Raw genomic sequence first — 19,350 nt, forward strand, 5'->3', positions numbered from 1 at the left:
GCGATAGTGTACCCATGGCTACTGATAAAGTTCATTTATGCCACTGTAATTTTTACGAATTTCAACAAGGAAGAAATGCTACAGAAGCATGTCTGTCGCATCCACCATATTCCCCAGACTTAGCACCCTCTATCACTTTTTTTTTTGTATTTTTCCGAAGTTGGAAACGGGGAGGTAGACAGACTCCCACATGCGCCCGATTAGGATCCACCTGGCATGCCCACCAGTGGCCAATGCTCTGACTATCTGGGGCATCGCTCTGCCACAACCAGAGCCACTCTAGCGCCTCAGGCAGAGGCCACAGAGCCATCCTCAGCACCTGGGCAAACTCCGCTCCAATGGAACCTCGGCTGCGGGAGGAGAAGAGAGAGACTTGTTTTTGTCCTTACAAAATTTTTTGAAGGGCAAAAAATTCAAAAATGAAGAAGATATCAAAGAAGCACTGGTTCAATTTTTTGCATCAAAAGATAAAACATTTTTCAAAAATGGGATATACAAATTGCCCTTATGCTGGTAAGAAATCATTAATAATAATGGCAGTTATATTATTTAATAAAGTTTATTGACGGTAAGAAAATTTTGTATTTTGTTTTATTCCAAAAACGGACAGAACTTTCCGGTAGACCTTATATAAAAGCATTTGATTATCCTACAACAACATTTTAAGATGAACATTTTATATTTTCATTTTCTACTAATGGGTAAAATGAATAATTTCTCTTTTTCTGCTTTACTTTGAGACTTATTTGGACATAGTACTTAAATTTCTACTACTCTCTATTTCTACCTGAAGAAGAGTTCAAAATTTTGTTTATTTGTATATATCAAACAGTACTATAGTCTTGCTGTTTATATAACTTATTTTGTATTGTAAGTGCTACTTTTTATCCTAATAGGATTATTTTTTCAAATTGGGGTATGAGAAAATAAATTAACCAATCAACATTTTTTTCACCAAAAATTTTTTATTGAGTTTTCTAGGTACTTTTACTTTTTTCTCTAGGGAACAACTTTAGATACTGTTTATGAAAGGAAAAAATCTGTATTATGTCATTATTTATATATTGCTGTGTTTTATATAGACAAACTAGCCCAGCCATTGAGGTCCTTCAGCTAGGTTACACTGGGCTCACTATCCATCTTAACTTTTCGATTTCCCCTGAGTTCCAGTCAAATCAAATAACTCTACTTTATTTGCAAAGACCCCTGTATTCTACCATATCTACTTTTGCTTCTGTGGGTCTTTCTATCTGCAGGATCACCTTCATTTCTTTTTTTTCTTTTTTTTCCTGAAGCTGGAAACAGGGAGAGACAGTCAGACAGACTCCCGCATGCGCCCAACCAGGATCCACCCGGCACGCCCACCTGGGGTGACGCTCTGCCCACCAGGGGGCAATGCTCTGCCCCTCCGAGGCGTTGCTCTGCTGTGACCAGAGCCACTCTAGCGCCTGGGGCAGAGGCCAAGGAGCCATCCCCAGCGCCTGGGCCATCTTTGCTCCAATGGAGCCTTGGCAGCGGGAGGGGAAGAGAGAGACAGAGAGGAAGGAGGGGTGGGGGTGGAGAAGCAAATGGGTGCTTCTCCTATGTGCCCTGGCCGGGAATCGAACCTGGGTCCCCCGCACGCCAGGTTGACGCTCTACCGCTGAGCCAACTGGCCAGGGCCTCACCTTCATTTCTTAAAGTTCACATTCTACCAAGTCTTTCATTTTTAATGAAGATGTTAAGGAAGACTTCATGTCTGTACAGTTTTCCAACATTTGGAGCTCTATTATTCCACTGTGGATGTTTAAATTTTAATTTACTGTTATAGCTCTAGATTCCAATGCTTATATTCATTATTAAGATGTATGCTTCTTATAACTATTGTTATCTTTGTCACATTCATTGTCATAGATGTTAGTCAAGGCTTTGAAATAGTCACCTTGAAAGTAATAATTGGCATTTTTAAATGCTTTTTAAATTTAATGACTGGAAATATTCATAGACATTTGTTGAATCTATCCCTTGCTATGTTAATTATGAAATATTTTATGTAGCTCATGACCAACAAATATGTATAGAATAAATATGTGTTAATACCTTTCATTGAACCTAATTGCATACCAGGTAATCCACCAGGTAAGTTTTTCTGTTATTTTATTTCAACTAATTGAATGAAAAGAAAGACATGTGAGGATAGAGTCTTTTTGTATATGAAAAAATCGCTATCACAAGAAATACTTTTGTGGCCTTGGACAGATACCTAGTTGTTTTTAGCATTGTTCCAAAACTCCAAAGTTGTGGGTTTGATCCCCAGTCAGTGTACATATAAGAATCAACCAATGAATGCATAAATAAATGGAACAAATCAGTGTATCTCTCTCTCTTTCTAATTAATATATAAAAAAATGAAGAAATGTCTTTGTAATTGTCAAAGCTAATATCTATTGTTATGCCCATCTTTAAACTTAACTTTTTTGCATATTGAGTATATTAACTGAAATGTAAATGAAAGTCTGATAGACTTAGTGTCTGACTGAATTTCTAAAACTCTCACATGTCTTGCCCTAATCTGCTTCTAGGGCGACCCTAAAAATGACTTGTGGATCTTCGCCTTGGCTGTGCTTCTGAGCAGCATGTTTGTCTACAACAGCATGGGCACCATCAACCACCAGGCCCTGGAGCAGCTGCAGTATCCTTCCTGGAACTGAACCATCATGTCTCACGGAGTCTCTGAGAACAGAGAGATCTAGTCAGTTTCTCTTGCCCTCTCACTTAACGGTCTTGGGGAACAGAAGAAACCAGTGCAAAAGATAGTGTTTATACACATATATTTTTTATTAGAGAAATGTAGAAATTGTGCATAGGAATTTCTTTTTCCTTAGCCAACTCCTAGTTATGTGACAGAGCTCACAGACCTCATCAGGGCTAAGTCCTCCCCTACATCAGATGGGGATGAAGTAGAAGATTCTACAGAATTTGTGAGCTTCTTCCCAGACTTTATCTGGACTGTACGGGATTTCACCCTGGAGCTAAAGTTAAATGGTGATCCTATCACGGAAGATCAGTACCTGGAGAATGCCTTGAAGCTGATTCCAGGTAACAGAGCATGGCTGTGCAGTGGGTGGTCCAACAGAGGGTGGGAGATACTAAACACTGTTCATCACCTCTGGAGTTGCATCTGTATTTTAGACTAGATGAAGTCTGCAGAAATGGTGGCTGGGAGATTGGCTGTAAAGCTCTATGAACTGGAGTTTAACTTCACATAAGAAAAGTAAAACCTAATGTAGAGGAAAATTATTCATAACCAACCAATCTGTTCTTTACACAGTTCCTAATTTAGCATTCAAATGCAACTTAGAATGCAATGGTGCTAAAACTTTTAACAACCAGACACTCATGTTTATTATTTTAACTTCTACTTTTTTATGTTGAGAAAAACAACTGTTCAGATACTTGTTAAGCATAAAATTTCAAGTCTATCTAATGAAAGAAAATATCTTTCAAATAATTAGAAAATATTCTTCTAAAATAGGCATATAACTGTCTAATTTGTTATTAGACAGAGACAGAGAGTCAGAGAGAGGGACAGATAAGAACAGATAGATAGGAAGGGAGAGAGATGAGAAGCATCAATTTTCCATTGTCGCACCTTAGTTGTTCATTGATTGCTTTCTGATATGTGCGTTGGTGGGGGCGGGGTCTACAGTGACCCCTTGCTCGAGCCAGCAACCTTGGGCTGAAGCTGGTGAGCCTTACTCAAACCAAATGATTATCCCAGTCCAACACTCTATCCACTGTGCCACCGCCTGGTCAGGCTGTGTAATGACTTTATACATGTTTTATCAATAAATATGATTTATGTTCTAGTAAAACTGAAGAAGTATTTTTGTCTTTTCATTCTATGTATTTGTGATTTTTTTTTTAATTTCGTAAGAGGAGGGGAGGCAGAGACAGACTCTCGCATGCACCCTGACCAGATCCACCCTGCAAGCCCCATAGGGGGCGATGCTCTGACAATCTGGGGTGTTGCTCCATTGCTCAGCAACTGAGTTCTTCTTAGCACCTGAGTCAGAGGCCATGGAGCCATTCTTAGTGCCCGGGTCCAACTTGCTCCAATGGCTTCATGGCTGCAGGAGGGAAAGAGAGAGAACAGTGGAGTATCAGATAGGCACTTCTGTGTGCCCTGACCAGGAATCAAAGCTGGGGCATCCACACACAGGGCTGACACTCTATCACTGTATTTGTGATATTTTTGATAATTATTAGAATATTCATTTTAATTTCTATATCATAGCTTTTTAAAAAAATAAATTTTATTTTTAATTTAATTTTACATTCAAAATTATTTTGCATTATTTTCAAGTGTATATAGCATAGTGTTGGATATCAGATAATTAACAAAGTGATCCTCCCAATATTTCAAGTACCCATCTGGCACCATACATAGTTATTACAATACTATGAACTATATACCCTGTGTTGTATTTTACATTTCTTTGACCATTCAAATGGTCAAAGAAAATGGTTAATCCCTTCACTGTTTTCATCCAGCCCTCCACCAATCCCCTTATGCTCTGGCAGCCATCAGTCTGTTCTCTTTATCTGTGAATCTGTTTCTATTTTGTTTGTTTATTTTGTCTTTAGATTTCACATATAGGTAAAATCATATGATATTTGTTATTTTTTGTCTAATTTATTTCACTGAGCATAATACCCTCTAGGGTCATCCATGCTGTCACCCATGTTATGATTCATCCTATTACTTTTTGTGGCCACTTAATTGTCTATTGTATATGTGTACCAGCTCTTCTTTATCTACTTATGTATTGTTGGGTGCTTGTATTACTTCAATTTCTTGGCTGTTTTAAACAACACTGCAATGAACACAGGAGTGCATATATTTTTTTTGAATTAGTGTTTTGAATTTCTTTGTATATATACCCAGCAGTGAAATTTCTGGGTCATAAGGTAGTTCTTTTTTTAATTTGAGGAACCTCCTTACTGTTTTCTATAGTGGCTGCACCAATCTGCATTCCTACCAACAGTGCACTATGGTTCCCTTTTCTCCACTACCTCACCAACATGTGTTGTTTTTCATTTACGATGTGAGCCGTTGAGACGGGTGTGAGGGCACAGATCATTGTGGTTTTAATTAGCATTTCACTGATGATTAGAAACATTTAGCATCTTTACATATGTCTATGGCCATCTGTATGTCCTCTTTTGTGAAGTGTCTATTAAGGTTCTATGTTCACTTTTTAATCAAATGGTTTTTATATTGAGCATGTGAGTTATTTATATAGTTTGGATATTAATCCCATATTGGTTATATAATTGACTAATATCTTCATCCATTTAGTGGGTGTCTTTTCGTTTTGTGGATGTTTTTCTTTCTTGTGCAAAACATTTTATTTTGATGTAGTCTTGTTTGTTTATTTTTATTTTGTTTTCCTTGCTCTAAGAGATATAGCTAAAAAAATATTGCTAAGAGAAATGTCAGATATTTTACTGTCTATGTTTCCTTTTATGAGTTTTATGGTTTTACGTCTTACAATTAAGTCTTTAATTTATTTTGAGTTTATTTTTCTGTATTATCCAAGGAGGTGGTCTAATTTCATTTTTTTACAACTGTCTGTCCAATTTTTCCAACACCATTTGTTGAATAGACTGTCTTCACCCTATTTTATCTTGTTGCTTCTTTTGTTATACATTAGTTGATCTTACAGGCATGAATTTATTATTGGGGTCTCTATTCTGTTCCCTTGGTCTATGTGTTTATTTTTATGCCAGTTCCATACTGTTTTGATTACTACAACATTGTATACTGCTCACAAAAATTAGGGGATATTTTAAAATGAACATGAAGCAATAAAAAAGAAGTATTTGATTTTTTATTAAAAAATAACATAAGAAAAGCAAACAAGTCAAAAAAAAGTTGTTCAATTATGCAAATGAGATGCAAACTCAATTATCATGATTGAGTAGCAAGTGACATATTGGTGAGGGTGAACAGAAGCATGTCAAACTGAATGAGAATGCCACACATTGACTATTCAGCAGGGAGTATGGTCACCCAAGACTGCCAAATCACACTGACAGCAATAGGGCATGGACAGGATCAGATTGTCCACCAGTTCTTGTGGGATCCTCTGACATTCTTGCTTCAGGAAAACTTCCAGCTCAAGACATCTTCCCAGTGCATTCCAAGCATGTTCAATGAGATTCAGGTTTGGAGAACATGAAGGCCAGTCCATGCATTCAATTTCTGCCTCCTGAAGCATGTTGTTGACAAGATGTGCATGGTGGGGCCTTGAATTATTGTCCATGAAAAGAAAGTTGTTTCCAACAGTTCCAGCATAGGGTACTCCTATAAAGTACAGGACCTCAACTCAATATCTAACAGCAGTCAGCAATCCGTTTCTGATGACGTGAAAGTCGGTACGACCAACAATGCTGATGCCAGCCCACACCATGATTTCACCACCACTGAAGGAGTCCTTTTCTCACATGAAACATGGATTCTCCCTTTTTCCTTGTTCACACCATATCAGGACACAATGATTGTCAGGATGCAGACTGAACTGTGGCTCATCAGAGAAGAGAACAATTGACTACTCATCATGGGTCTAATGATGATGCTCATCAGCTCACCTTCTACAGGTTCTACAGTGTTCAGCAGAAAACAGAATGCCTACCATTGGTTGCTGAGAATCCAGTCCAACACAATGGAGTGGATTTCATATAGTCTAGGTACCTACCATCATCTAGTGACAGCAAGAAACTGTCCCAGCAGCTCTCTTGCAGTGCTGTTCCTACTCCTTCTTGCCAATAACGTCAAGTAGCAGTCTTTTGTTGTTGTGGCAGATGGGTGATCCTGCCCTCGTCTTCTTCATACTGTGCTAGTCTCTTGAAAATGATTTCACAGTCTGCTAATCATGCTTTGGGATATTTTAGGTGCTCTTGCCACTGTCATCTATGTTTGACCAGCTTCAAGAAGTCCTATGGCTTTACATGCTTCACATTCACTCAAATCGTGTTGCAGAGTCATTGAAAGGACTAGGAAATTGCAGGACATGCACTTTTAAAATTAGGGAATGTGCAGATACTCCAGTACTTTCAGATTTTGTATAGAGCATTTTCACCAGTGAAGTAAAAGTTGGTTTTTATCTTATTTGCATAATCAAGCAACTTTCCTTGACATGGCATTTGCTTTTCTGATGTTCTTGTTTAATTAAAAAAAAATCAAATTCTTTTTTTATTGTTTCATATTCATTTTGAAATATCTCTTAATTTTTGTAGGTAGTATAGTTTAATATCAGGTATGATACCTCCAAATATTTTCTTCTTTCTCAGGACTTCTGTAGCTATTTGGGTCCATATAAATTTGCAGTTCCTATAAATTTGTGGATTATTTATTCTGGTGCTGTGAAAAACACCATTGGGATTTTGATAAAGAGTGAGTGCATTGAATCTATAGATTACTTTGGACAATATGGATATATTAATGATGTTAATTCTTTCTACATATTACAGTGTTTTTCAATTCCTGAATATGTATCCCTGCTATAATTTCAAATTAATAAGTTATACATTCATGTGTGTGCATATGTATCTGATGAAACCTTGAAAGAAATATTAATTCTGATTTATTTATTTTATCTTCATATTTCTATCTATGCTTTCTCAAAACAATGAAAAATGCTAGTCAAATGAGTAACAATGTCAATCAAATATATTTCTTTACCTTAAATAGTTTAGAGATTAGTGCTGACATTTTAAAATTACATCTTAGTAATATTTATTCTTCAAATCTTTTTTTAAGAAAGCTAATGCTGTACACATAATGTTTAGCATCAAAACAGTTTTCCTTAAATAATGTGGGTGTCATTTCTAATATTGTTTTATTAAGCCTTGTTTGTGGCTCTCATTTTGGTTCCACAGGGGACCAAACAGGCCAAAACTCTATGTTGGATCTGTTTTTCTGTTAGTCATTTATTCAGTAAACAATAACAATAATATAGACAATGCTCTACTATTTTTAGGATTGATGACAGCAATACATTTTTTTACCATGATTGATCTCTTTGATATTTCTCTCCAGAGTTGTATCATTGATAAATTTGATGTTAAAGAGGCACTGGATATCTATACTAAGAGAATTATAAACAGAAGTTAAACACAAAGAATAAGGCAAACATACAAAATTTTCCTGTCATTGTCCTCAGACTGTTCTACTGTGATCTCTCATTTTATTTCTAATCTTTCAGGCAGGAGTCCAAAAGTCCAATTATGCAACCTCCCAAGAGAGTGCATTCAGCAATACTTTCCAAAACGGAAGTGTTTTGCCTTTATCCGGCCAACAGATGACACAGAATTTCTAGCCAATATTGAAATTATTGAAGAATACCAACTACATCCTAAATTCAAGGAGCAAATAAAAAAATTCTGTTCTTACATTAGCACCGAAGCAAGAACCAAGACCCTCAGAGAGGGAATCACAGTCACCGGGAAACGTGAGTCTCCTTTTCACACTCTGTGGGGCCTAATATTTGTTCAATATATTATATGATGTGTTCTCCAAGAGTTCTGATTGATTCTATATGCATTACGGCTCTACAGATATTCATACTCCATGAAGGTAAGTGTATCTTTCTCACACTTTAGGGGGTTTATACATTCCTCTCCCAAATTACAAATGGTATCATTAATATCTGCAGAGTCCCTATACATGAAAAAATCTGCTATTGATAGTAAATCTTTAACTGAGTATAAAAACAGGATATACTCTTTCTTCAAAGGAAGGCTTTTATACTGAGTGTGATTTCCAAGGAGAATGCAAAAGGTATTTTGGGAGGTTAGAGAAGTCCAATATAGATTATTAGCCCTTTGCCTGACCAGGTGGTGGCACAGTGGATAGATCGTCAGACTGGGATGCAGAAGGACCTAGGTTCAAGACCCCGAGGTTGCCAGCTTGAGTGTGGGCTCATCTGGCCTGAACAACAACAACAAAAAAATCTCACCAGCTTGGACCCAAGGTCGCTGGCTTGAGCAAGGGGTTACTCGATCTGCTGAAGGCCCACAGTCAATGCACATATGAGAAAGCAGTCAATGAACAACTAAAGTGTTGCAACGAAAAACTGATAATTGATGCTTCCCATCTCTCTTCGTTCCTGTCTGTCTGTCCCTATCTATCCCTCTCTCTGACTTTCTCTGTCCCTGTAAAAAAAAGAATATTAGCCCCAAAACCTCTGAAAATTTACTGGAAACTTCAGAATTTGGAATAAATATGATCATATTTACACTGCCTTGTCTATCTACATATGTAAACAATTTACTTCTGTTTTAATGAGAAATTGTTTTCTAGATATCTTAGTATGTCAAATGAAGATAGATATTGAATTCTTTTAGGCTTGTGGCCTGAAGAACCATAAAAATTGTCAGTGGGACAGTAGTAAACAGAGTTACTGTGTGTGTGTGTGTCTGTGTGTATGTGTTCAAAACAGAGAGTGTAAGATTTAGATATAGTTTCAGAATCTTGAATCCTGTTGAGTGGTAATTTGATATTTACCCTCTAAATTTTATGGCTTATTAGGACTGGGGACTCTGGTGGTGACTTATGTGGACGCCATCAACAGTGGGGCAGTGCCTTGTTTGGAGAATGCAGTGACAACTCTGGCCCAGATTGAAAACTCAGCGGCCATGCAGAAGGCAGCTGAGCACTACAGCCAGCAGATGGCGCAGCGAGTGAGCTTCCCCACAGACACGCTCCAGGAGCTGCTGGATGTGCACATGGCCTGCGAGAGGGAAGCCATTCAAGTGTTCATGGAGAACTCCTTCAAGGATGAAAACCAGGAGTTCCAGAAGAATCTTGTGGTACTTTGTCATAGTGCTATTTCTTCTTTGTGACCCTTCCCCTTGAAGAATGAGGCCTAGAAGGACTTTTATGACCCTGTGGCTCCTCTGTCACTCAGGGGTCAAGTAGTATGGATCTCATGAGGGATAAACTTTCAAAGAACTACATTTGCATCTCCCTACCCCCAAAACCTCAAGTACTGAATCCAGAAATTTCTCTGATCTCTGATGCACAATCAATATAGATAGCTATCTGAAGTGAATATGATTTCAAGATTGCCCAGAACACCCCAAAGTCACTCCTGAGCTGGTTGCTTTTCTGAGAACCTTCTCCCATTCTCAGGAACCAAAATATCTCTTAATAACCTAATCCCAGGCTATTTTCAATTTCTAATGTTCCTTGTTGTGTCATTGTATCACTGAAGATGAATCACTGAATGTTGCAGCTGCAGAGAGCATAGAGATAAGATATGCAACCCTGGATTTTGGGGGGTTAAGACCCTGAGACCAGGGGGGTTAACAAGCTTCCCCCTGCCTCACATGGAATTTTCAGGCTTGTTAGTAAATTAGGCCTCATTATTCTGTTTTATTCCATGACCTTCTCCAACAGAATGTCTTTCCTTTTTAATTTTAATATACTTTATTTTTTATTTAGAAATTAAATTTAGTGGGGTGACATGGATCAGTAAGAGTATATAGGTTTCAGGTGAACATCTCTGTAGTATCTGAACTGTTCATTGTGTTGTGTGCCCATCATTCAAAATCAAATCATTTTCCATAACTGTATATTTGTTCCTCTTTAAACCCCCCCCCCAAACCTCCTCTCTTGGGTAACCACATCATTCTTATCTGTGTCCATGAGTCTCAGTTGAGAATGCTTTTCTCATGAGGACCAGAGCTAGACTCCCTTCTACCAGGTTCTTTGGAATTTTATCTCCTCTCTTCCTTTCTTCTGGTGACATTTGTCTATACTTCTCTTGCAGGAAGTCATAAAGGACAAGAAGGATGGTTTTATGCTGCAGAATGAAGAGGCATCTGCCAAATTCTGCCGAGATGAACTTGAGCAGCTTTTAATGGCCCTAATGGAAAGTATCTCAGTGGGAACTTTCTCTGTTCCTGGTGGTCACAAGCTCTACTTGGAAACAAAGGAAAGAATTGAACAGGACTATTGGCAAGTGCCCAGGAAAGGAGTGAAGGTGAGGTAGGAGGGGAGCATGAGGATCCCACAGAATGAGGTCAAGAAGGTCTCCTGAAAATGTGAGAGCACAACATCATTGTGTGTAATATGAGATCATGGGCATATTATGACTGTTTAGCTTTAAAGCCTACTCTTTTCTCCTTCTTCCTGAAGAGAGAAGAAATGTCCATTCTCCAACATGAGTACAAGGGGGCACTGGCTGGTCTCCTCAGTGGTAGAATGTCAGCCAGGAGTGTCAGAGCACTCAGGAGAAACGTCCACCTGCTTGTCCACCCTCCTTCCCTCGCTTCTCTCTCTCTCTTTCTCTCTTTCTCTCTTTTTTTCTCTCTCTTCTCCTCCCCTCCTGCAGCCAAGGTTCTATTAGAATAAGTTGGCCACTGGCACTGACAATGGATTCATGGTCTCTGCCTCTGGCTCTAAGAAATGGCTCTGCTTGCAGCAGAGCAAGGGTCCCAGATGGGCAAAGCATCACCCCCTAGTGGGTTTGCCAGGTAGATCAGGATGGGTGGCATGCAGGAGTTTGTCTCTGCTTCCCACTAAAATGAAAAAAAAGGGTACAGGGGGTCCTTGAGTTACAACAGTATGAACATAGTATGTTTCAAGTGTATGATACTCCCATAAAATCTTTAAAAAATTGAGAAGTGAATGTTTCAGCTTAGGTCATTAGCTTTGTATTTATGGATTACATGGGCAAAATAGTTTTTTATTATTATTTTTGTTACTACAGTACAGTGCCCCGTTGCTTACCTGTGTTTTTATATTCTAGATCAGGGGTAGTCAACCTTTTTATACCTACCGCCCACTTTTGTATCTCTGTTAGTAGTAAAATTTTCGAATCACCCACCGGTTCCACAGTAATGGTGATTTATAAAGTTGGGAAGTAACTTTACTTTAAAGTTTACAAATCAGAGTTATAGCAAGTTAAAGCATATAAAAATAATTACTTACCAAGTACCTTATGTCAGATGTTCGCTAAGTTTGGCAGAATAAATCTTTATAAAACAACATACTATATAGTTAAATCTATCTTTTTATTTATACTTTGGTTGCTCTGCTACTGCCCACCATGAAAGCTAGAACACTCACTAGTGGACGGTAGGGACCCGGTTGACTACTACTGTTCTAGATTATGATTTTACAACTGTGTTAGAATAGGTAAGTGACTTAGGCTAGGGTGTGTTTCAACTTACACTAAAATTAGGTTATGACAATGTTGTAGGAACAAAAGTGTGTCATAACCCGAGGATTCCCTGTATGATTTCCTGAAATCTACCAGAGACAGAAGGGAAATAATCATTTCTTTATCCAACAAACATGACATTAGTGTGCCAAAGGCAGACAACTTACTAAAGTCAGAGACTTTGTACTCAAGGCTGACTAAAAGAGAAAAGGAAGCCAAATAAATAGACAATTGCATTCAAGGTTACATTACTTGTAAACCTGAGAAAATTAGCTACATAAGTGGTGGTAACTCATAATAATATTAAAAAATAATGATAATAATAATGCAACTAAAATATATTGAACTGTTATTGTTCTAGACAAAATGTTAAGCTCTTTCCCTAAACTTTAATTCAGTTCTTCGAGTTGCATTAAGAAGCATCTACACTTTGTCAACATTTGACTCATGAACTGAGAGGCAGAGACATTAAAATACTTATTTAAAGTGACAGTCAGCAAGTGGCAGAGGAGAGAAAAGCACTAATTAAAGACAGCATCTCACGTGGGGAAGGTAAATTTAAAAAGCACCAGAGACCGTGGGTTTGTAGAACCGAACATGGATCTCCCTGGCTGGACCTAGGGAGGGGGAAGGAAGTAGCCCCAGGAGAGAGACTGGGGGGAGACAGGCAGCAGCGGTCTGGAGAGCCTCTGGTCACTGTAAGGAGCTTGGACACTGTGTGTGGAGCCATGGTAGCAATTTAAGCACGAACGCAAAATGACATGGACAGAGTTGTGTTTGCAGTAAAATTCTACACAGTGGAAACCTAGGTTCTTTGTTCCTTCCTGTTTCCTCAGGCGAATGAAGTCTTCCAGAGCTTCCTGCAATCACAGGTGCCAATAGAGAAATCCATCCTACAGGCAGACAAAGCGCTCACTGACGGGGAGAAGGCCATGGCAGGTGTGGGCAGGGCTGGGCTCACAGTGGGCGGGCGGGCTCCTGCAGTGTCCTTGGACAGGTGTGAGAACAAAACCTTCCTGCAGCAGGGAGATTTTACTTCTTCTGTCGGACATACGCCATTAAATCTGAAAACAACCAGGGACTGATCAGCCAGTCAGGGCCTTTCCCATCACATTCTGAAATGCTCTTCATGGTATGGACAAAGAAGAGAATTCAGAGAATTCCCACCTCCTCTTTGAGATTAGTTTTGTCTCTGAGCTCAGGAGGGTAGAGATCATTGTTCACTTAATTTTCTTCCCTTTCTCAAACCTCCTTGGGGCAGAGGAGCGGGCCAGGAAGGAGGCAGCCGAGAAGGAACAGGAGCTGATGAGACAGAAACTCCAGGAGCAGCAGCAGCAGATGGAGGCGCAGAAGAGAAGTCTCGAGGAAAACATATTCCAACTGAAGCAGAAAATGGAGAGGGACAGAGAAAACCTATTGAGAGAGCATACTATGATGTTGGAACATAAACTGAAGGTAAGTCTGCTGTGGCTTCAGTACTGCTCAGTGGTCATTGTCCTTGTACCTCAGATGTGATGAATGACGATAAAGCCAGATCATGGAAAGAAGAACATTTACTGAGTAGGAATTATTTTAATCTTGACCTCTTGTGCTTGTCTTCCTCCTTGGTAAAAATGGCTTTGAAATGTCCTCTGTAGATACACTCTGGAGTGCTCATGACAAGTACCTCCCCTCTGAATCATTAGAATATATAAATAGGGTTTGAGGTGTTATTTTGGGATATTTTTAAATGGTCTTCATGTGGCCTGAATACATAGGTATTTCAAGCACAAATACGTATTCTGCTCAGGAACCGGTTTGCTTTACCAAGATCAATGCCAAGTTTAGAACCCTACTACCCAACACCCAAAGAATTTTAGGTAGATCTTTGCTGACAAAGGCATATCAGAAATGTCCAGACTTCAAAACACAGGGGAAAGACAGCTTTTAAACTCGCTACATTATCTTGGGTGTATATAGACTACCAATGTTATCATATGGCAAAGGAAGAATTCCTGATTGTCCTTCTGGACACGTTTATAATGGAGATCTAGAACAGTGTCTAAGTTCCCATTATTTCTACATTTTAGTTGACTGTATTATTCCAAGAGGGACTGAGAATTAGTGCCAATAGACCAAGGTTACCTCTCAAATGCTATTATAACTGAAACATGACATTTGTCTTCAGGCCATGCTTGGCATCCTAGGAAAACCCTATTTTTGTGTGAAAATTTTTAAGACTCTAAACCGGTGTTTCCCCATGCCCCACAGGGGGGCAATTCGATAGTTAAGGGGGGCAATTTGAAAATGGACTTGACACGACTTTAACTCTTTTGCCCCGGGCCATTTAAATGCAATGCTAGATATCGGTGCCAAATTTAACAAAAAATGCAATTCTTAAATAATTGTGGTAAATAATTATTAAGTATAATTTCATTTGAAGAGACCAAAATATCAACTGGGTGATTGGCGTCATCAAGTAAACTTCGTCCTGGATTCACCGCGGAGCATGCCGTCTGCCGTGGGGAACCCTGGACGTTTTAAAAACTCGCTAAATAACACAGTTATTCTCACCTAATTGGCCCATCGCAAGTTCTGTAGTGTTTCACATCATTCAGTTGGTGTTAATTTGAAATAAGTGTCAGTCAAAACTGTTGTAAAAGCTCGTTGACTTAATAAATATACATATTATATTGTATAGATATAATTGGTAAGTATTTGACTTTATTTTTATCAATATTAAACTCTTTATTAAATACTTCTTGCATCGGGGCTAGAAAGCACTAATATTTTATAAATATTATTGGGGCTATAATAGTGCATGCACGACAATTTTAATTTTAGGAGCATAACTTTCCAGAAAATTTTGTCAAGTGGAAAAAATGTAGATACCTTTCGATTTGTGGTGGTAGTGTAGTAAATGTGTTATATACATTTAAATAAATATGAATTTTTAGTATATGTTTACTCTATGTCACATTGAATATATTTTAACACATATTTTAATATTAGTTTTTAATTGATCTTATTTTTATTATAGCCCATAGTAAAATGAGTGGTGCAAGCAAGAAAAAAACTCATCAATATTTGGAGGAATATTTAAAATTTGGGTTCATACCCGCTGTTCACGATGAGCGGATTCCTTTTTGTCTTTTATGCCAGCAATGCTTGACCAACGAATCAATGACACGAGGTCGTCTTGAGGCACATTTGAAGGCGAAACATACTGCTCATATTAATTCAGATTTGAGTTACTTTAAAACTTTAAAGAAAAATTTTGAAAAAAGAACAACATTAAAGTCTCTATTTACTGCTCATACTTCAACTAATAATCGTGTTCTTGAGGCTAGTTATCAAATTTCTTTATTCATCACTAAAACTGGAGAAAATCACACTATAGGAGAGAATTTAATAAAACTATCAATATCAGCATTTCTTAAAACGGTTCTTGAAAAAGATGACAAAGATGTAAAAGCTATGCCACTCAGTGACAATACTGTTTAGCAGAAGAATAGATGAAATGAGTGAGGATATTGAAAAACAACTTATTGAAAAGCTGAAAACAAGAAAATTCTCCTTGCAAATGGATGAATCAACTTTGAGAGACAGTGAGGCAGTATTGATAACTTACGTAAGATATATTGATAAAGGACATTTTGCTGGAGAAATGTTGTTCTGTAAAAGATTAGAAAGCACCACTACCTCCAAAGATATATATAATAAGCTAAAAAACTACTTAGATGTCAATGATATACCAATGAAAAATATAACATCTTGTGCTGCAGATGGTGCTCCCAATATGATGGGCAAGAAAAATGGCTGCTTAAAATTGATGAAAGATGCAAATCCAGAAATGATTCTTGTGCATTGTGTTATTCATAGGGAAAACTTGGTAGCTAAAAACATCTCGCCTGTTCTGAATGAAGTATTACATACAGTAATAAAGTGTGTTAATGCTATTAAAGCTAGTGCCCAATGTGAGCGTCTTTTCAAGCTATTTTGTGAAGAACAAAATGAAGACCATGTGAGACTTTTACTTCATACTGAAGTAAGATGGCTATCTAAAGGAAACTGTTTGAAAAGATTTATGGAACTGTTTGATACTCTTAGTGATTTTTTAAACGACAAACCTGAAATGAAGTATCTGTTAACAATAGATGGTAAAGCATTTGTGAGTTATTTAGCCGATATCTTTGAAAACTAAATATATTAAATAAGCAACTTCAAGGAACAAATAAAACTCTTGTTGATGCAAAAGCAAAGATATTTGGTTTCATTACCAATATTGAGTTATGTCAGAAACATATTAACAACAAAAACTTTAAACAACTTCATTGGCTCCAAAAATGTGAAGTAACTGATACTGCTTTACTTGTTATTGTCAATCATTTGAATATTCTATCGGCTGATTTAAAAGAAAAATTTTCTGATTTAAAACAAATTGATTTCCCAACATGGATGATGCAGCCAATGTTAGTGGATTTGTCTGATATATCAAATATGCAGTATCAAGAAGAACTCGCAGAATTGCAAAATGATGAGTCAGTTAAAGCTTTATTTAATATCAAAGGAGCGATGGTATGGCTTTGTGAGGAAACAGAAATCAAATACCCAAATTCAACCAAATGTGCAAGAAAACTATTGCTACCATTTCCATCTTCATTTTTAGCTGAATGTGGATTTAGTGCTGTAAATGATTTACTGGTAAAAAAAAAAAAAAGAAAGAAATCGGCTGGATATAACACAACATGGAGACTTGAGACTAAAGCTAACCAAATTGGAACCTAATATAAAATCTCTGTGTAGCATGCATCAAGCGCAAGGATCACACTAAATTAAAGTAATAAATTAATATAGAAAAATCTGTATTGCCCTGGCCGGTTGGCTCAGCGGTAGAGCGTCGGCCTAGCGTGCAGAGGACCCGGGTTCGATTCCCGGCCAGGGCACACAGGAGAAGCGCCCATTTGCTTCTCCACCCCTCCGCCGCGCTTTCCTCTCTGTCTCTCTCTTCCCCTCCCGCAGCCAAGGCTCCATTGGAGCAAAGATGGCCCGGGCGCTGGGGATGGCTCTGTGGCCTCTGCCCCAGGCGCTAGAGTGGCTCTGGTCGCAACATGGTGACGCCCAGGATGGGCAGAGCATCGCCCCCTGGTGGGCAGAGCATCGCCCCTGGTGGGCGTGCCGGGTGGATCCCGGTCGGGCGCATGAGGGAGTCTGTCTGACTGTCTCTCCCTGTTTCCAGCTTCAGAAAAATGAGAGAGAAAAAAAAAAAAAGAAAAATCTGTATTAAAATTATTTGGAATTTAAATTTCTGTTTTTCATTATATGTTTTGAAATTTTACTTACTGTGTTTTGTTAACAATTTCATAGTGATTTCTTCCTAGAACCTATCATTTATGTTTATTAAATGAACAAATCAATTTTTTAATGTTAAAAATTATGTATGTTACATGGGGGGGACATAAAAATTTTAGAAAGGTTAAGGTGGGGCATGGCACAAAAAAGGTTGGGAAACACTGCTCTAAACTATGCTTTCTTTCAGTGTTTCGGACCAAGACAGGATATATTCCTTGTTAACAATTCACTTTAATTACATAACAGGAACAATTTTAGGAGTGAAAGATAAATAGTTCAAGTATTTAAGAATATGTTCTTAAATACAGAATGTTATTCTTGAGTAAAAATGGGAATTTAAAACATTTTATTTCCTTCCTCACATTTTTTTTAGCTTCAAGAAGACATGCTTACTCGTGGATTTAGAAAGCAAGCTGATGAGATGAATGCAGAAATAAATCATTTGAAAGCTGAAATTTCTGCTACTGAAAATGTGGATACTTCCTGGGTTGGAAAAACCATAGAAAGATTTGGCAATGAGATCTATGCAATATTGTCTGTTCCTGCTAATCTCATTGGTAATGCTGTGAAATCGTTGGGCTCACTATTTAAAAAGACAGAGTTCTGACCTGGCCAGTTGGCTCAGTCATAGAGCGTTGGCCTGGTGTGCAGGAGTCCCGGGTTCAATTCCCGGCCAGGGCACACAGGAGAGGTGCCCATCTGCTTCTCCACCCCTCCCCCTCTCCTTCCTCTTTGTCTCTCTCCTCCCCTCCCGCAGCCGAGGCTCCACTGGAGCGAGGTTGGCCTAGGCGCTGAGGATGCCTCAGGCACTAGAGTGGCTCTAGTCACAATAGAGTAATGCCCCAGATAGGCAGAGCATCGCCCCGTGGTGAGCATGCTGGGTGGATCCTGGCCGGGAGCATGTGGGAGTCTGTCTGACTGCCTTCCCGTTTCCAACTTCAGAAAAATGCAAAAAAAAAAAAAAAAAAGACACAATTCTCAGACTAACCTGTGGTGGTGCAGTGGATAAAGCATCAACCAGGAGCTCTGAGGTTAGTAGTTCGAAAGCCTGGGCTTGCCTGGTCAAGACACATATGAAAGTTGATGCTTTCTGCTCTTCCTCCCTTTTCTCTGTCTCTTTCTTTCACCTCTCTCTAAAGATAAATAAATAAAATCTAAAAAATAAAGAAATAAAAAGAAATAATTCTTCTTTTAAAGAAATTATTGAATATGGATGTATATTCTGACTTGTGCTTGGTATGTGTTATTTTTTATTTCACTCATTCAAGTTTTAAACATAGAAGGTGCTTCCTAGAGTGTATCAATGCTTAGCCCATATTAAGTAGAACACACATATGCTTTATGTAGCCTGTTTAAGTTATAAAGGATACATGTTTAAAATCATATTACTATACTTACAAACAATCCATTGAGTGAACACTTTAAATGACAAAAGATTGGAAACTACTTATATATTCATCTATGTAAATTGGCAATATAAATTTAGCATGTGAATATACTAAAATACTATGCAGCCAGTAAATAAATTGAAAGTTCATCTCTATTTTTGTGAATATATAACAGTATTGAAAATACATTGTAAAGTGAAAAAAATGAAGTACATAGGTGTGTATACACACTGAATATCTCTGGAATCCCTCAAAGAATCTAGTAATATAGGTTCCTACCTGAGAGAAGTGACTGGGATCAGGGATGAACAAGTCATGGAATTTTATTTTAAAAAATTATTTAGAGAATTAAATTTAACAGGGTGACATTGATCAATAAGATTACATAGATTTCAGGTAAACATCTGTATAGCATATGT

The 19,350-nt window shown here is 38.0% G+C and overlaps 1 protein-coding gene across 3 annotated transcripts in view; it reads left to right on the forward strand.

Moving 5' to 3' along the window:
* LOC136330948 (guanylate-binding protein 6-like) overlaps positions 1 to 18,597 on the forward strand; it is a 35,407-nt gene extending 16,810 nt beyond the window's left edge. For all 3 annotated transcript variants that reach the window (XM_066268597.1, XM_066268596.1, XM_066268594.1), the window contains 8 exons: positions 2,562 to 2,671; positions 2,876 to 3,078; positions 8,250 to 8,495; positions 9,575 to 9,855; positions 10,818 to 11,030; positions 13,049 to 13,151; positions 13,474 to 13,667; positions 17,917 to 18,597. In XM_066268597.1, the coding sequence (XP_066124694.1) occupies positions 2,562 to 2,671; positions 2,876 to 3,078; positions 8,250 to 8,495; positions 9,575 to 9,855; positions 10,818 to 11,030; positions 13,049 to 13,151; positions 13,474 to 13,667; positions 17,917 to 18,150 (1,584 nt within the window). In that variant the 3' untranslated portion in view covers positions 18,151 to 18,597. The remainder of the gene's footprint in view (positions 1 to 2,561; positions 2,672 to 2,875; positions 3,079 to 8,249; positions 8,496 to 9,574; positions 9,856 to 10,817; positions 11,031 to 13,048; positions 13,152 to 13,473; positions 13,668 to 17,916) is intronic.
* The last annotated feature ends 753 nt before the right edge of the window (positions 18,598 to 19,350 follow it).

Source organism: Saccopteryx bilineata, chromosome 3 (assembly GCF_036850765.1).
Source record: "Saccopteryx bilineata isolate mSacBil1 chromosome 3, mSacBil1_pri_phased_curated, whole genome shotgun sequence".
NCBI classification, from domain to species: Eukaryota; Metazoa; Chordata; class Mammalia; order Chiroptera; family Emballonuridae; genus Saccopteryx; species Saccopteryx bilineata.